Raw genomic sequence first — 19,418 nt, forward strand, 5'->3', positions numbered from 1 at the left:
GATCACAGCAGGAAAATTTTTTTCACACAACTTTGATAAGAGGTCATACTTATTGGGATGACTTGCCCATTTTTTCTATCTAAATTCTTAAAATATGCTGTACACATTACCTGCGGTAAATATATGTATAGCATTTAGGATTTTTGTATCTATTCACAAGTAAGATTGGGTTGTAAGGTCTTTTCCTTTTTTGAGAAACTGCCCTAGTCAGGTTTTGGTTATTCTTGCTGAGTGAAATGAACTGGATGGTGTTTTATTACTCCAAAATAGTTTATATGAGAATTATCTGGTCCCTAAAAGTGGGAAGGAACTTTGATACAGAACTTCTTGAATGAAATGATATGTGCTATGAATACAAATGAAGGGAGGTAAGAGGACAGAGTGAATGGGCCTGCAGTTTCTGATGAGGTGGTTAGAAAGGTTTGCTCAAGTGAGCAGAAACCACCTTGAAGAGAGGGAGCGTCTGTGTATATGTCTGTGGGAAAGGCATCTTGGACAAAGGAAACAAACGGCTAAAGCCATAGGAATGGAATAGGGCTGACATATTCGAGGAACAGTGAGAATGCTAGCATATCTAGAGCAAGGAAGGTGATATAAAATATGAAATCTGAGTGGTAGTGAGGAGTCTGTGTATTTGGGGTCCTACAGGCAAAAGTCAACTAAAGTACAGTTCTTTGTTCCGTTCATCTTAAAATTTTATTCGTTAATCATGTTTTTCTGTTTTTGATTTGACTGCTCATATTTATTTTTATCCCTTTTTTATTTTTTAATAAAGGATTAAGAATATGATTTTTTTAAAAATACGGCTTTGCTTGCACTCTATAAGGTTCATGGTCATAAGTCACATGGCCATCTCTAAACTACATAAAAGGTGGGGAAATGGAGGATTTTGATGAGTACATTGTAGTCCTGGTCAAAATCAGGATCCTCTTAGTAAAGAATTATGGGAAGAATAAATATTGGATAAACTACTAGCAATATTTTTCATAAAATCCTATGTGCCTGGAGATTTTCTTGTAGTTTCTAAACTATGCAAATTGTTACCAAACATTGTGAGATGGAAGATACCCAACTTATTTGATGAAACCATCCAGAACCTTGTATCCAAAGTTAACAAAGATGGCTGAAAGGATAATTATAGACTAGTTTAATTTATGAATACAACTGAAAGCTCAAAATATAAATGTACCTGTTTTTTAACATTTGAAGACTCATCCATTGTGATTACATAGGGTTCATACTGTAAGTGTAAGAATGCCTTAATATCAGGAAACCTTCTTAAACAATGCAATATATCAAAAGATCCAATAAGGGAAAAATATGAAAGTTACAATAGGTAAGAATTGACAAGAGGTAGACCTCACTTCTGATTAGAAAACTAGTCTTTTTTTTTTTTTAAGATTTTATTTATTTATTTGACAGAGAGAGAGAGATCACAAGTAGGCAGAGAAGCAGACAGAGAGAGGGGAGGAAACAGGCTCCCCACAGAGCAGGTAGCCCAACATGGGGCTCAATCCCAGGATCCTGAGATCATGACCTGAGCCGAAGGCAGAGGCTTAACCCACTGAGCCACCCAGGTGCCCCTAGAAAACCAGTCTTATTAGACAACTAAAACTAGAAAGACATTTCTCAAAGGATATAAAGATATATAACTTCCTCTTCTGGTCAAGTTTATTCCAGTTCAAAGAGCAAAGGTATATTCCATATATCTCTAGCTTTATTAATCTGGGAGTACAAAATATACTTTCATGTAATATACAAAATGGTATGGTAAAAACCATCATAATGTACTCCCAGTTACTTCTGGAAGTTTCTCAAGGTATTCTCTTATATGTACTGCAGAACACATTTCTCTCTCCTTTCTCAGCTCACATCTCTCCAACTTGCCACCAGATAGCTGCCAATAACTCTCCTTAGGCAAAATGTTGGGCATACCTTTTTCTACACTCATGGAAAAATAGCACCCAAGAGTTCCCTTTGTTGCTATTTGAGTATAAAATTGAATACACTTCTAATATTGCCTTTGAACTTTCACAAATAAGTAGTTTTATAAAATCAAATTATCTACTCCTTTTTGAAAGGCATTAATATGAATTTGCTGTAATAATAAGCTGAGGCTTAAAATATGAAACCCTAGTAATAAATGTTTTATACCAGTATTTTTAAGCCCATTATTTATTTATTTTTTATTTTTTGCCACACAACCCACATTAAGAAGGAAGGGGTAGGAGGAGGAAGCAAGATGGCTGAGGAGTAAGAAACTGAAATAGCATTAGGCCCCAGGAGTTCAGCTAGATAGGTATCAAACCATTCTGAACACATACAAACTCAATAGGAGACAGAAGAGAAGAGCAGCAATTCTAGGAAGAGAAAATCAACCACTTTTGGGATGAATCTTCTTTTATTTTCCATCTTTACAGTCATATTTCATCCCTTCATCGTGTTGACCCTTATTTTTGTATATATAAGTTTTTCTTTCTTTAAAATTTTGGGAGGTAGTTTCTTCTAAGAGACCAGAATACACCCAAAATCAAGTGGGTGGCTCTGTTCTATTCACCATCCTAATATACATATAAAATATTATTTAATTAATATTATTTATTATTTAATATTAATATAATATATATTATATTTATTTAAAATTTCCCCTCCTTTCTTCTCCCCCCAGTTTTGGGGTCTCTTCTGATTTGGTTAGCATATACTTTTCTGGGATCTTTGTCACCCTTTTAGTATTTTACTCTCTCACTCATATATTCTTATCTGGATAAAATGACAAGGTGGAAAAACTCACCACACACACAAAAAAGAACAAGAGGCAATACCAATGGCTAGGAACCTAATCAATATGGACATTGGTAATATGTCAGAACTAGAGTTCAGAATGACGATTATCAAGGTGCTAGCTGGGCTTGAAAAAGACATGGAAGATACTAGAGAATCCCTTTCTGGAGAAATAAAATACCTTTCTGGAGAAATAAAAGAACTAAAATCTAACCAAATTGAAATTAAAAAAGCTATTAATGAGGCGCGATAAAAAATAGAGCGTAATTACTGCTAGAATAAATGAGGCAGAAGAAAGAATTAGTGATATAGAAGACCAAATGACAGACAATAAAGAAGCTGAGCAAAAGAGAGACAAACAACTACTGGACCACGAGGGGGGAATTCAAGAGATAAGTGATACCATAAGACGAAACAAGTATTAGAAAAATTAGGATCCCACAGGAAGAAGAAAGAGAGAGAAGGGAAGAAGGTATATTGGAGCAAATTATAATAGAGAATTTCCCTAATATGGCAAAGGGAACAAGCACCAACATCCAGGAGACACAGAGAATCCCCCTCAAAATCAATAAAATTAGGTCCACACCCCGTCTTCTAATAGTAAAGCTTACAAGTCTTAGTGACAAAGAGAAAATCCTGAAAACAGCTTGGGACAAGAGGTCTGTAACATAAAATGGTAGACATATTAGATTGACAGCAGACTTATCCACAGAGACCTGGCAGGCCAGAAAGGACTGGCAGGTTATATTCAGAGCATTAAATGAGAAAGATACGCAGCCAAGAATACTATATCCAGCTAGCATTGAAAATGAAAGAAGAGATAAAAGCTTCTAGGACAAACAATGAATTCTGGAACACTGAAAAGAAATTTTAAAAATAAATTAAAAAATATTTTAAAAGTTTGAAATTAAAAAGAAAGAAAGAAAGAAAGAAAGAAAACAAGCTTCTATGACAAACAAAAATTAAAGGAATTGGTAAATACCAAACCAGCCCTACAGGAAATATTGAAAGGGGTCCCCTAAGCAGAGAGAGCCTAAAAGAAATAGACCAGAAAGGAACAGAGACAATATACAGTAACAGTCGCCTTACAGGTGATACAATGGCACTAAATTCATATCTTTCAATATTTACCCTGAATGTAAATGGACTAAATGCCCCAATCAAAAGACACAGCATATCAGAATGGATTAAAAAAATAGGACCCATCAATATAGTGTCTACAAGAAACTCATTTTAGATCCAAAGACACCTCCAGATTTAAGGTGAGGGAGTGAAAAACAATTTGCCATGCTAATGGACATCAAAAGAAAGTTGGGGGTCGCAATCCTTCTATCAGATAAATTAGACTTTAAGCCAAAGACTATAATAAGAGATGAGGAAGGACACTATAGCATACTTAAAGGGTCTGTCCAACAAGATCTAACAATTTTAAAAATCTATACCCCTAACATGAGAGCAGCCAATTATATAAACAAATTAATAACAAAATCAAAGAAACACATTGACAATAATACAAAAATAGTAGGAGACTTTAACACCCCCCCCCTCACTGAAAGGACAGATCATTTAAGCAAAAGATCAACAAGGAAATAAAGGCCTTAAATGACATACTGGACCAGATGGACATCACAGATATATTCAGAACATTCCATCCCAAAGCAGCAGAATATACATTCTTCTCTAATGCGCATGGAACATTCTCCAGAACAGATCACACCCTGGGCCACAAATGAGGTGTCAACCAGTACCAAAAGATTGAAATTATTCCTTGCATATTTTCAGACCACAGTGCTCTGAAGCTAGAACTCAATCACAAGAGGAAAGTTGGAAAGAACTCAAATACATGGAAGCTAAAGAGCATCCTACTAAAGAATGAATGGGTCAACCAGGAAATTAAAGGAGAATTGAAAAAATTCATGGAAACAAATGAAAATGAAAACACAACTGTTCAAAATCTTTAGGACACAGCAGAGGAGGTCCTGAGAGGAAACTATATAGTGATACAAGCCTTCTCAAGAAACAAAAAAAAGTCCAAGTACACAAGCTAACCTTACACATAAAGGAGCTGGAGAAAGAACAGCAAAGAAAGCCTAACCCCAGCAAGAGAAGAGAAATCATAAAGATCAGAGCAGAAATCAATGAAATAGAAATGAAAAGAATGATAGAACAAATCAAGAAAACTAGGAGCTGGTTCTTTGAAAGAATTAATAAGATTGATAAACCCCTGGCCAGACTTATCAAAAAGAAAAGAGAAAGGACCCAAATGAATAAAATCATGAATGAAAGAGGAGAGATCACAATCAACACTAAAGAAATACAATTATAAGAACACATTGTGAGCAACTATACACCAGCAAATTTGACAATCTGGAAGAAATGGATGCATTCCTAGAGATATATAAATTACCACAACTGAACCAGGAAGAAACAGAAGACCTGAACAGACCCATAACCAATAAGGAGATTGAAGCTGTCATCAAACATCTCCCAACAAACAAGAGCCCAGGGCCAGATGCCTTCCCAGGGGAATTCTACCAAACATTTAAAGAAGAATTAATACCTATTCTCCTGAAACTGTTCCAAAAAATAGAAATGGAAGGAAAACTTCCAAACTCATTTTATGAGGCCAGCATCATCTTGATCCCAAAACCAGACAAAAAGCAGAATTACAGACCAATATCCTTGATGAATGTGGATGCAAAAATTCTCACCACAATACTAGCCAATAGGATCCAACAGTACATTAAAAGGATTATTCACCATGACAAAGTGGGATTTATTCCTGGGCTGCAAGGATGGTTCAACATCTGCAAATCAATCAACGTGCTACAATACATTAATAAAAGAAAGAACAAGAACCATACGATACTCTCAATAGATGCTGAAAAAGCATTTGACAAAGTACAGCATCCTTTCTTGATCAAAACTCTTCACAGTGTAGGGATAGAGGGCCGATACCTCAATACCATCAAAGCCATCTATGAAAAAACCACAGCGAATATCATTTTCAATGGGGAAAAACTGAGAGCTTTCCCCCTTAAGGTCAGGAATTTGAGAGGGATGTCCACTATTACCACTGCTATTCAACATAGTACTAGAAGTCCCAGCCGCAGCAACTAGACAACAGAAAGAAATAAAAGGCATCCGAATCAGCAAAGAAGTCAAACTATCACTATTTGAAGATGATATAATACTTTATGTGGAAAACCCTAAAGACTCCACTCCAAAACTGTTAGAGCTCATACAGGAATTCAGTAAAGTGTCAGGATTTAAAATCAATGCTCAGAAATCAGTTGCATTTCTATATACAAACAGCAAGACAAAAGAAAGAGAAATTAAGGTGTTGATCCCATTTACAATTGCACCCCAAACCATAAGATACCTAGGAATAAATCTAACCAAAGAGGCAAATAATATATACTCAGTAAACTGTAAAGTACTCATGAAAGAAACTGAGGAAGACAAAGAAATGGAAAAACGTTCCATGTTCATGGATTGGAAGAACAAACATTGTGAAAAAAAATGTCTATGCTACCTAAAGCAATCTACCCATTTAATGCAATCCCTATCAAAATCCCATCCATTTTTTTCAAAGAAATGGAACAAATAATCCTAAAATTTATATGGAACCAGAAAAGACCCTGGATAGCCAGAGAATGTTGAAAAAGAATGCCAAAGTTGGTGGCATCACAATTCCAAACTTCAAGCTTTATTACAAAGCTGTCATCATCAAGACAGTATGGTACTGGCACAAAAACAGACCCATAGATCAATGGAACAGATTAGAGAGCCCAGAAATAGACCCTCAAATTTATGGTCAACTAATCTTCAACAAAGCAGGAAAGAATGTCCAATGGAAAAAAGACAGTTTCTTCAACAAATGGTGTTGGGAAAATTGGACAGCCACATGCAGAAAAATGAAACGACTATTTCCTTACACTACACACAAAAATAGACTCAAAATGGATGAAGGACCTCAAATCCATCAAAATCCTTGAGGAGAACGCAGGCAGCAACCTCTTTGACCTCAGCTCATATACATATACATATGTATGTATACATATGTATATGTATATATACTATGTATACTATGGAGATAGTATACTATAGTGTATACTGATACTGTATATAATATAGTGTATACTGTAGTGTATACTGTATACAGTATACTATACTGCATAGTACACATAGTATATATATATATATACTGTATATATATACTATATACTATATACACTATAGTATACTATACTGCATAGTATTCCTATATATATATATAGGAATACTATGCAGCTATCAAGAGAAATGAAATCTTGCTATTTGCAATGACGTGGATGTAACTAGAGGGCATTATGCTGAGCGAAATAAGTCAATCAGAGAGATATATATATACTGTATATATATACTATATACTATATACACTATAGTATACTATACTGCATAGTATTCCTATATATATATATAGGAATACTATGCAGCTATCAAGAGAAATGAAATCTTGCTATTTGCAATGACGTGGATGTAACTAGAGGGCATTATGCTGAGCAAAATAAGTCAATCAGAGAGATAATTCTCATGTGATCTTTCTGATATGAGGAATTTGTGAGGCAGGGTAGGAGGTCATGGGGGATAGGGAAGGAAAAAATGAAACAAGATTGGATCGGGACAGAGAAAAACCATTAGAGATTCTTAATCTCACAAAACAAACTGAGGGTTGTTGGGGGGGTGGGGGGGATAGGGATAGGGTAGTTGGGTTATGGACATTGGGGAGGGTATGTGATATGGTGAGTATGATATGTGTAAGCCTGAAGATTCACAGACCTGTACCCCTGGGGCAAATAATGCATTATATGTTAATAAAAATATTTTTTAATAAAAATATTTTTTTAAAAAAATTTTTATTTCTTTTCAATGTAACAGTATTCATTGTTTTTGCACCACAACCAGTGCTCCATGCAATCCGTGCCCTCCCTAATACCCACCACATGGTTCCCCCAACCTCCCCCCCTGCCCCGTCCCTTCAAAACCCTCAGGTTGTTTTTCAGAGTCCATAGTCTCTCGTGGTTCACCTCCCCTTCCAATTTCCCTCAACTCCTTTTTCCTCTCCATCTCCCCATGTCCTCCATGTTATTTCTTATGCTCCACAAATAAGTGAAACCATATGATAATTGACTCTCTCTGCTTGACTTATTTCACTCAGCATAATCTCTTCCAGTCCTGTCCATGTTGCTACAAAAGTTGGGTATTCATCCTTTCTGAATGCTCCACAGTGTATACGGACTACATCTTCTTTAATAATTAAAAAAAAAGAAGGAAGGTGTAGTGGATGGATAAAACAGCTGAAGGGGTTAAAACAAACTTCATTACAAATCACAAGAATGTAAAAAATACAGCACAGGAAATATAGTCAATAATATTGTAATAAAGGGTGACAGATAAACTAGAGTTTCCATGGTGATAATTTTGTAAAGAATATAAATGTTGAATCATTACACTGTATATCTAAAGGTAATATAGTACTGTATGTTAATTATATTTCAACAAACAATACCTTATACTGTGACTGAGTACGTACCAGTACACAAACATTCTCCACCTATATATCTTTATAATTAGAAGTTTTGTTGAAATTACCATGGATCTATACAAAATACTCATACTATCTTCTTAGAACTAAAAAAAAATTAAATTGATGTCAGCCTACCAAATTGATTTCCTTAGACCATGCTTTTCAGCAATTTTATGGTTCTGGACAAAAATGATTCTTTCAATTGTTAAGTAAATAAAATGTCTGGAGTTAAAGAATTAAGTTTTGAAAGATGACCATCATTGGTTTTTAGAAATATGTCCTAATTTTGCTGAAAATGTTAACTTTTCATCTCTAGGCAGGATGCTTTTGGGGCTAGCTCCTAGTTTTTCTCTGATTTATAGGAGTGTGACAGAATAAGAAAGAACTTTCTAAATTATATTTCTTTTCTTTCTACAGGTCTCATGTGTGAATGTAGGTGTAGTGCATCATTACCCTGAGGACCTCACCAACTGGAAGTTACAGTTTTCACCATCAGCTTACCTCATCCCATTTGGTCTGGTTCTTTTCCTCAAAGAGTGGAAACTTCTTTTTTTCAAGTTGCTTTTGTTGCAGAGTTAAGCAAATGGCCAATAGTGGCTCTGATAAAAAATCCACAAAATGCTCCAACTGTTCATCTACTTCTAAGAAAGGTTCACTTTTGGTATGTCCCTGTAAATCAAGGCTTTCTCCGATGTCTGTGGTGGAAATGTCCCAAGGATCAAGCATTGGCAGCTCAGAGTTTATGGTTTCCCCGGAGAGGAAAAAAGAAAACCAAGCCAGCACAGATAGTTCCTCTGGGAAAGATATGGTAAATATTGAAGATTCTCTATCCCAACATAAATTGGCCTCTCATTTCCTAATCCCATCCTCAGATTCATCTGTATCCCTTGGGCCCTTGTCCACTAATTCACTGCTTTCTTAACTATTAAAGGAACATTCTTTCTTACATAAGAGGTGAGCAAAATTGGTTAATAATTTCTTTTATGATATTTCCATCTACTACCAAATTAGTTATTTGCCAGAATAATGAATAATTTGGAATGTTATTCCAGCTTCTTTATTTTTTAATGGTTTTTGCAGAAATGAATTGGTTTTCAAGTTGGATTAAATCTGAATTTGGGGGCATTTTCTTCAACTTATGCAGAATGGGATTTATGGTTGTAGTTAAATATGGGGTGATTATTATTTAAGACAATTCCTTGTTATCTGGATGGGATATCCCAGTATGCTTTGGGATATTGGATGGGATTCCCAATATACTTTGCAAAACCAATTTGCATTAATTATAATCTATGACTACCTGGTTGGACTGGTTTGGGTATCTTCCACCTTTATAGAGAAGAGGCAAGGGTGGAAGATTGTAGTTGATACAAAACAACTTTGGAGACAGAGAGCAGTAAGTTTAAGAAAAATTGGGTTCCCAGTCCTCAGAGTTGCACATTTTTCAAAAATTCACCTTAAATTATCATTTTTAATTTGTATTATGGTATAGTTATTGCCATATAGGCATCTCTGAGTGTCTTGTTACTAGATTGTTTTCATTGAAATGATATTTTGTGAATGGTCAATAATTTTTTATATATAATCTACTGGGGATGACTATTATGTTTTGAAACAAGGGTGATTGAGAAAACTCTGAAGATGCCTTCTCTTGTGATTTTAAAGAGTCATTAGGTAAGTTCTGTTAGATTTGTGATGCAGGTTATTATGGAGACTTGCCTGGATTCAGGGGATTAGATTAAATGACTGGCTTCTTGTGGTCCCTTTTAGCATAATGAGCCTATGAATCATACAGGGCTTAGAATTTGGAAAAGATAATAAATACCATGGCACACATTAAAGATTTGTCAGATTATTGAAATTAGGATTTTTATTTTGTTAAGATATGAGCACATTGTATTTGTACTACACTTGTATTATATCTTAATTATTTTATTCCTTTTGGTGTAAGCCCTCAAAAACCTCAAATGTGGAGAGAAAACCATCTCAACAACAGTGGAGTCGGGGCAACATTACAGAAGGAAAGGTTCCTCACATAAGGATGGAAAATGGAGCTGCTATTCAGGTACAAAGAAAGCAAAGTGAAACTGCTAGGAACGTCTAAGTCAATGGTTCATGGCAAAAATGATTTAAAAATTAGTCTCTAAGGAAAGGAAGAGAAGAGAAAATTTACAAGTTTCAAGTATGTCAAAGTCTTTACAAAAGAAAATGCAGACGATTTTTTTTTATATAGAGGACCAAATAGACTTTAATTAAAGCAGAGGGCATTTTTATTAGCAAAATGAGAACATTTTGGTCTTTAGGTCTTGCCTATTGCTGAGAGCAATCTTGGAGTCTTTGGGTAGAGCTCTTCAAGACAGATGACTTGAGATGGTTTGGCTATTCATTCTTTGATGACTGGTAGTGAGGCCAGAAATTCCCTCATGGACACCTCCATTTTTTCTAGTCTGTGATTGGATGGATACCAATATGACTGTTCCAAGGACTCTAATTATGGATTGAATGTTATTATCCTTTTAGAAATTAAAATGTGTTCCTTTAACATCAGATTAAAAGAACCACAATAAGAATAACTACAAGAAGAAAATTGCATTAATGTTAAATAACTTTAAAATTTTGTTTCAAGAGATATTTGACAATTTACTTGAAGGGATCAGAGAAACTTCCTGAGTAATTCTGACTTGAAAAGTTTGATTTTACATTTAAAAGGCCTGGATTTTTTTTAATCCACCAACTTGCTGAGTTTTAAATTTAGCCAAAAGAGCTTTTGTAAAAACAAAATGCACTCATTGCAAAATGGTAGGAAAATATAGATAGAAAAGTGAAAAAAATAAAAATCATGAGCCAAACAGAACCAATTTTAACATTTATTACCTTTATTTTTCCTGTGCTTGTATAAATGTTATTCTATTTTGTCTTTTCAGTTTTTTCCTGTTTTAAATTATGAAATATTTTAAATATATACAGATTTTAAAGAAATAAACGTAACTGGTATAATCGAAGTTTTCCTCCTCCCATGAAATGGACAGGCTCATTGTAAAGTTTTTAAACACTCCAGAAGAGTATAAAAGAGGAAGTTATAGTCACCCCAAATTCTACTACCCAGAGATAACTACTCTTAATATTTAGATGAGCATCTTTCCAAATACCAGTGTCAGTACCCTTACACTCACACATTTTCATAATGGGACCATATCATACATGTTTTCACACTCTACACTGTATCATGGACTTCTATATCAATGAAAATAGATCTACATTACCATTTTTATGGCATCCCCTTAAGATTATTACAAATAAGAAGTCATTTTCTCCTTATTTTCACCATGATGTAATGACGTCAGAGCAATTGAAGAAAAAGAAAAACTAGTTATGAAGAAGAAAAACTAGTTATAAAACTAGTTGGCATTTGGGCTATTTCTATATCTATTCCTCATTTAAAAAATCCTATTTAAATGAATACTGTTATGCTGAAAATAAAAAATAAATTAAAAAAACAACAAAAAAATTAAAAAATAAAAAAAATCCTATTTAAATGGTATTAAATGCCTGTGTCCCAAGTTGTGGTTCTGTGCATTTAAGAGGAAATGGGAGTTTAGATTTTACAGGTCAAAAAAGTTGGGGAGATGATTATAGAGTTTAGATCTTTTTGTTCTGTGGAAAACAAAATGGATAAATGGTCATTTAAGGTGGGATTTTACTTAGTTTTCATAATATGTAGTTGGGATTTGGATATAAATATGATTTTAAAAAAGTGTTTTATCTTATTTTAGTCATCTTAGTTTTCTGACTTTGATTCTCACTAGTAAGTAGCAGTAGGAACAATGAGCCAAAGTAATTATAAATCACTGAAAGTAGTGCTTTGGGGACCATCCCTTGGTCAGGATGTACCCTGTGTGAGTCTAGGAATCGCATTCACAACACTCAAGACCATAAATCTAAAGCTCTTCCTCCAGGGTTCAACTTCACATCACTAGTCCATCCCTTCTCTTACAGCTGTATATAGGTAGAGGGTTCCTGACTGCTTGGCATGCTGACTGGATGTATTGATTAATTCATTCATTTACTAATTCACTCATTCATTCCAAATTTGCACTCTTGTTCCTCTGGAATGCCTTCCTTGCTTTGCTTGGGTTATAAGAAAAAAGTTCTCAGTTATTTGCCTTTGTTTCCTCACATGCCGGTCTCACAAACTGCCTCTTTTGTAATGTTTTCCCCTATTCTCCCAGCATTTTAGCTCTGGTCTCTGGCCCCAATGTTGTTTTGTATTTTTTTTTTTTTTTGAACTTAAGACTTTATGACTTAAGTGATAACTTTGTCTTTTGAGCAGATTACAAATTCTGAGAAAACAGGAAGTGTGTTTTATCCCTTTTTTGTACAAAATATGTATCACAAAGAACTATCTAAGGCAAGTCTAATATGTTGGAGCCGAACATTTTCCCTCCTTTCCTTTCCTTTCTTCCTTCCTTCCACTTTCCCCCCTATGTGCTAAGCATGAATATTTTACTACAAAATTTCAGGGTAAGCTTTTTAAAGGAATCAAAAGGAACAGCTTTTTAAGAAGCTTCTAGACCATCTTGGGAGAAAAACATGAACTGAAGTGTTTGTAAGAGAGTGATAGTAGTGCTTGAGGACCAGTGCATACGTGCTGTGAGGTTAGCCAAAATAATGGAACAGCCACCACAGTGCAGTCAGGGAACCCCTTCATGAAGCAGGTGAGTAGTTTTGGGGGCATTTTCTTATGAAAATAAGACGGTAATGTAAGCAGCAGAAGATATGAAGATGAGCAGGTTATGTATTTATTGTGTGGTAAAGGTGAAAGTGGTTGCAGAGAAAGAGCTGCATGCATCTCCAGTAAAGACTTTGGCTGCTGACCCAGCAGAAGCTTCACCTAGTGGCATTCCTTCAGCTCTTCTGTCCTGTCCTAATCCCCAGGCATGATGTGTCCAGACTCTTCTCTTATTAATGCCCTGATACTGATTTGGATCAAGGAGACTGACTACCTGCCCCCCACCTACCGCCCAACCAAATTCACAAGAAATGGAAGTATAAATGAATTACTTGTTTGTTATTTTACAGTGTGAACCAGGATGCTGGTGTTGGCAAAAACAGTGCATTCTTCTTCTCCTCCTCCTCCTTCTTCTTCTTTTTAAATAATAATAACTTTTATTGAGTGTTCAATATGTCCAACACTATGCTTTTTTTAAAAAAGCTGAAATGTAGTTGAATACAATGTTATATTAGTTGCAGATTGACAATTTAGTGATTCGACAATTCTGCTCATTTCACTATGCTCACCATGATAAGTGTAGTTACCATCAGAAGTTAAAAAATAAGCGGAAGGATTCTTGGTCTGGATAATGTTACTGTGGATCGTTTTTATTTTCTTCACAGGGCTGACCTGCATTAAAATTTCTGTCAGATACTGCTCTTTCTAAAACAAAAAGAATAAAACAACAAAAGCAATTTTTGATCGAAATAATGAAGATGAAGTGTTACTTGGTAAACAGAAAAGCAGTATTCAATGTTAATATATGTTGATTTTATAGTATAGCTCTCTGAATTTAGGGATAATTTCTTTGTTGAATGTATTTGATACACATAAACACACAAATATGTATGCATTAATATTCCATTCCTCCTTTTTATTATGAAGACATTTCCTTAATATTGTAGTTTGTAAGAGATTCATTTTTATACTTTTGAGGTTTTCCATATTTCTCCATTAGGATTTTTATCATTTTCCTCCAAAGGACATTTAACAAAATTTGTCAAAACTTATTTTTGGTTAATTAAGATGTGTTTATTAATATTGCAAAGGTATCTCGTATTTGATTTTACCCTGGAGCAGAAACCCTCTTCCCTTGGGTAGATATCTGTCACTATTATGTGTTCATTTTTAATACGTGATGAATGGCAGAGAGAGACAAAGGAGCTCTTATTTTTTTTATCCAGGAATTCTATACCTTTGGAAAAATATTGGGACAAGGGAGCTTTGGAATGGTCATTGAAGCCACAGACAAGGAAACAGACACTAAGTGGGCAATTAAAAAAGTGAACAAAGAAAAGGTAAGACTCACTAGCAGCACAGCACTGAGGGCTCAGTGCCAGGGTTGGGGGAGGGGGAGGCAGGAGGTCTCCACACTGACACAGCTGAGCCTGAGGGGAGCGCTGTGGCAGTTGCCCTGGGGAACTGCGGCCATTTCCTTGGCTCAGGAAGGGACCCTTTCTTGAACCCAAGGGCTCTCTGGGAAAAACAAATGAAGGACTAACTAACATAACCAATATAACCAAATAAGGGCAAAGTTTTCCGGGGTGGGCTGAAAGTAAGGGCCCATTCTCTGTCTGTGTAGTTGTAGGGCTGTGAGATGGCCTAGCCAGGACTAAGTCTCGCCATTGTCTCCTGATGTATGAGGTTCTGAACCACTCTTCTCCTATCCTTTCCTCTCCTTTGATTCCCTGTTTCCTCATGTGATTATTTATCTCACCTGCTCTTCCAGTGTGAACCAATTTTTCAGCAACTATGAAACATTTATGAAACTGTTTAGTTGTAGCCACTGTATTCCTCCCTGGATCTCTCCTGGAGTGGACAATGACTGGCTTTCACTTTAAGGGAGATTCTAGCTTCTTAGACTTTACATCTTGATCATTTCATTAACTTAAAAAAAAAAATCTGTGCCTGGAAAAACCAAAACACAAAATATGGTGTTTTTTTCTTGGACTTGTGATGATAAATATTATATTTACAAAATGAAATAGTAAATCTTATGTATTCTTTAAAACAAACTCTAGTAAATTGCATACCATTTCTTCCTAAAGCTTAATAAGGTAACATCTCAAGGGAGATCTAGAGCCTTACTAGTAATCTTTAGCATCTAGAATCATGGGGCTGTTATTTCCTTTGCCCCTTTGGTGTCAGGTAGGGTTAGGGGCCAGGTTTTAGGTTTACATAGCCAGGTACCTGCTTGCAACTTTAGGAATTCATCACCTTGCACACACACATTGATGATGAGCATTTACAAACACTAATATAGTTAAACAGATTTTTACAGTAAGTATATGAATTGGACAATATACGACTGCATTATATGCAGGTCAAGCCATTTGGAGAGGGAGGTATGAACAGAATGGAGACTGATGTTAGGAGAAATTGTGGTAACTTTCCACATCTAGTCTAGATAAGAATTCACACCTCACGGTTACTTTTTCTGCTGACCTTCTAGGACAACCTTAAAATGTGACTTGCATCCTCCTTGGGCGGGACATAGTGGGCAGGTGGTTTCCTACTCACTCCTGAGATAGTAATGGTAGAAGGGTAGAGAGAGGTCTTTGGAAAAGGGGAGTTTGCCCTGTGATCCATCCCTTTTCAGTCCTTTAGGAACTAGTCTGTATTCTCCAAACTTGCTGGGGAGGGGAGAGGAGGGTTAAGACCTCTGTTATCCCTTTCAGGCATATTTTTATGTGGATGAGGGCAATGCTTTTGTTCAGATAAGGATGTTAATTTAGATATCAATAACAGTGATGATTGGGGTGGGGGTAGTGGTGCCAAGAGTAGAAAAAGCCCTTCCAGAATTTCTTAGATGACTCTGTAGAAAATCAGTTGCACCTTGATTTGTGCTCCTTAGACTGTGCCTGTCTTCACCTTTTGCCATCAGGTATGGTTAAGGGGTACAGGCAAGGAGATAAAGCCAGAGTTAGACTGACCTGCAGGCAAACGCTCTTTCTCTCTGTCTCTTTCAGGTGATTTTGAAGCTGAGGGTATCAGGAAGTGATATATTGCAGGGCCACATGTAGAATCTCACTGCCAATTATTTCTTTTATATATAAATATATAGACTTTATATACAAGTACATATAAATGCAATCAAAACAAAACAATAACAAAGCAGAAGAAAAACATTTTGTTTTTATCTTCTCCAAATGATGTCCCTGGAAAGTAGATTTTGGTTTTATTATGCTAACATCAAAGGAGGAACATGATTTTGAAGGAAATACCGAAAGGCATATTCAAAATTGGAATAATTCTGTCAGGGGGACAGAGACCATGTTGTAGTTAATTTATAGAAACAGTCCAAGAAACAGATGTGGCTTGAGGCCAAATTATATATAACTTAAAATTGGACAAAGGAAAGAAGGACCATAATTTAATCTTATCATGGAAATAAGTTATATGTTATCTTTTGAAAAAAGGAACTTCTCCAGAAAATGTTGGAAAAAATGTAAAAATAACTGTAACTGTTATATGAGGTATGTAGTAGTGACATTCATATGTGAAATCTATGCGTCCTCATTATGAAAGGCTGGAAGCTCTGCTGTGAAGTTACTCGAACGGGAGGTGAACATCCTAAAAAGTGTGAAACACGAACACATCATACATCTGGAACAAGTGTTTGAGACGCCCAAGGTGAGGCTTGATCAGGGGCTGCATTTCAAAGTTGTTACTATCACAAACGAACATTGTTCCCTTCTGAAGTATCCCCTGTAGGGCACGGTTGCTCATGTCCTTGGCATGTGTCTGTCACTGGAGATTGATGGGGGCATTCTAGAGGGCTTTTATTATTGATTATATAATTAGGTGTCTGATGATTAGATTGATGTCTTTAGTGATGTTTCTGGGTGGTTTGTTGCAAACAAATGCTTAGAATTGAAACAACTTCATGCACAACCAGATAGTGATTAGAGCTTCCTTAGAGATGGCTTTCCTTTCGCTTTGGTCTTTGGTTTCTCCATTAAAGTCTTCTGGAATATCGTCATCATTTTGCAAGGTTAGCTTTCTAATAAAGTTGGCATGGCTATATCTGGCACTGTGCAGAAGATATATTATCATATGTGATTAACCAATGTGTTTAATTGTTCTTCTTTCCTAGATGTTCTCCTTCTTCTCTTTAAAGGCCTGTAATTTTCATTTTCAGTTGTTGTGAAGCCTGGGTTATATGCCATTCTGCCTCCGGATAGTTTAAGGCCCGTGGGTTTGGGTGTTTCTCTGCTTAGAGGCAGATGATCTGTGGTTAGGCATGTGGACTGGCATCAGATTGCCTGTGCTTTCAAATTCTGGCTCTACCTCTTATTAGCCATGAGACTATGATATTACTTAACCTCTCTGTACTACAGTTTTCTCATCTGACAAATGGGTTTAATATTAGTATCAACCTCATTTAGAAGGATTAAATGGGAAAAATGGATATAAAGCATCTGTCTCTTTCATTGTTAGCGATTGTTCTTTGTTTCCTTTGTCAGTCTGTAAGGCAGACATAGTCAGTTTGGGTTATGTATTATGCTTGATTCACTAGGAGTGTTTAATAACTATGAAAGACCAGTTTATCCCTTACGGGGTCAGTATGCAACAATGGTGCCGAAAGCCTACTCAGTTCAGTCTTAGGGTTGTTATTTTTTTAATCCCCTAAACTTCTTAGAATAGTGTTGCTCTTTATCATCAGTTTTAAGCAATTTAGCAGTTTTAAGCTATAGTTTTCCTCATGTTTCTTGTGCTTAGGGTTCATGGAGCCTCTTGGATCTATGAGTTTATGGTTTTTCTCAAATTTAGGAAATCTTTGGCCATTATTTGTTCTAATATTTTTCCTGCCTTCCCCCACTGTGGGGACTCCAAGTACCCATGTTAGATTGTCCACAGCTTACTGATGTTCTATTCACTTTTATCAATATTTTTTTCTCTTTGTTTCGTTTAACAGAGTTTTCATCACATCTTCAGATTCAGTCATTGCTTTTCCTGTAAAATCTTGTGTGCTGTTTCTCTTTTCCAATGGAAATTTGATTTGGTTCGTTTGTATATCTTTCAGGTTTTTACTTAACATGCTCAGTATTTACTCTTCCTTCTTAAGTATAGTTGTAATAACTTTTAATGTTCTTTCCTACTAATTTATCATGTGTGTCATTTCTAGGTCAATTTGACTATTTTTGACGATTGACTGATTTTTTTTTTTCCATTATGGGTTATATTTTCCTTCTTTTTTACATGCCTGTTAGGTTTTGATTGGACACTAGGTACTTTTATATTCTTATAACTACTCTTGAGCTTTGTTGTAGGATATAGTTATTTGGAAACAGTCTGATACTTCTGAAGCTTGCTTTAAGCTTTGTAAGATGGTACCAGAGAAGGCTTTGATCTGGGGCTATTTTTTCCTTACTAAAGAAATAAGACCCTTTGAGAGTACTCTACCTGATGTCCTGTGAATTATGAGATTTTCCACTCTGGCTGCTTTGAATACAAGCTCTTTCTGGCCATGTATACGCTCCAATGATTGTTCTCTCTGTTCCTCTTGCATGGTTCCTTTCCCGGCTTTGGTAGTTCCCTCATACACATGAACTGAGCAGTACTCTGTTTAAGACTTGTGGGGCAACTTCTGCAAATCTTTGGAGCTTTCTCTATGTACAGCTTTCTCCTCTTTGGTACCCTGTCCTGTGAACTTAAGTTGTCTTGGCCTTTCTGGACTCCCAGGTCTCTTTCTCAATTCACAGAGACTGCTGGGTTCTCTTTGTATTCCTTTTCACTGCCCCATGGCCTAGAAACTCTCTCCAGACAGTAAGCTGGGATGATCATGGTGCTTGCTTTGTATGTGTCCCTTCTTTCAGGAATCATTGCCCTTTGCTGCTTGAGGTCTAATGTATGAAAATTGTTGTTTTATAGATTTTGTCCATTTCTTAAGTTGTTTCAGGAGGAAGGGTTAGTCTAGTCTCTCTTACTCCATCTTGGCACAAGTGGGAGCCCAAACCTAGAGTAGTTTGAAGGAAAAGGAAATCATCATCTGTGACTGGTTTATTGGTTTGTTTCTTTTTTAATGCATTGCTGGCTCTTGATTCACGAGATCAGACCTGCCTCCTCCAAACCTCAACTCACAAAAATGCCTAGACCTTCTACTGAAGCTACCTGAAAGATGAGTGGAAATTGTTACTTGATTGGGTAGGCCATGGCATTAGTACTATGATCTAGTCAGAATTTGTTTTGGTTTCTTGTGAGTCTAAATGTTCTCCAGACCTACACAATTATTTCTAGTTATTATAAAGACTTCAAAAAACTTTTATTGATATAACTTTTATCAACTTATACATA

The 19,418-nt window shown here is 35.9% G+C and overlaps 1 protein-coding gene across 2 annotated transcripts in view; it reads left to right on the top strand.

The window, feature by feature from the left end:
• The window catches only part of STK33 (serine/threonine kinase 33), a 150,351-nt gene that overhangs the window by 74,903 nt on the left and 56,030 nt on the right, over positions 1 to 19,418 (top strand). For both annotated transcript variants that reach the window (XM_059389000.1, XM_059389008.1), the window contains 4 exons: positions 8,768 to 9,158; positions 10,302 to 10,415; positions 14,306 to 14,419; positions 16,650 to 16,754. In XM_059389000.1, coding sequence (XP_059244983.1) covers positions 8,934 to 9,158; positions 10,302 to 10,415; positions 14,306 to 14,419; positions 16,650 to 16,754 — 558 coding nt within the window. In that variant the 5' untranslated portion in view covers positions 8,768 to 8,933. The remainder of the gene's footprint in view (positions 1 to 8,767; positions 9,159 to 10,301; positions 10,416 to 14,305; positions 14,420 to 16,649; positions 16,755 to 19,418) is intronic.

The sequence above is a fragment of the Mustela nigripes genome, chromosome 1, assembly GCF_022355385.1.
Source record: "Mustela nigripes isolate SB6536 chromosome 1, MUSNIG.SB6536, whole genome shotgun sequence".
In the NCBI taxonomy this organism is placed as follows: Eukaryota; Metazoa; Chordata; class Mammalia; order Carnivora; family Mustelidae; genus Mustela; species Mustela nigripes.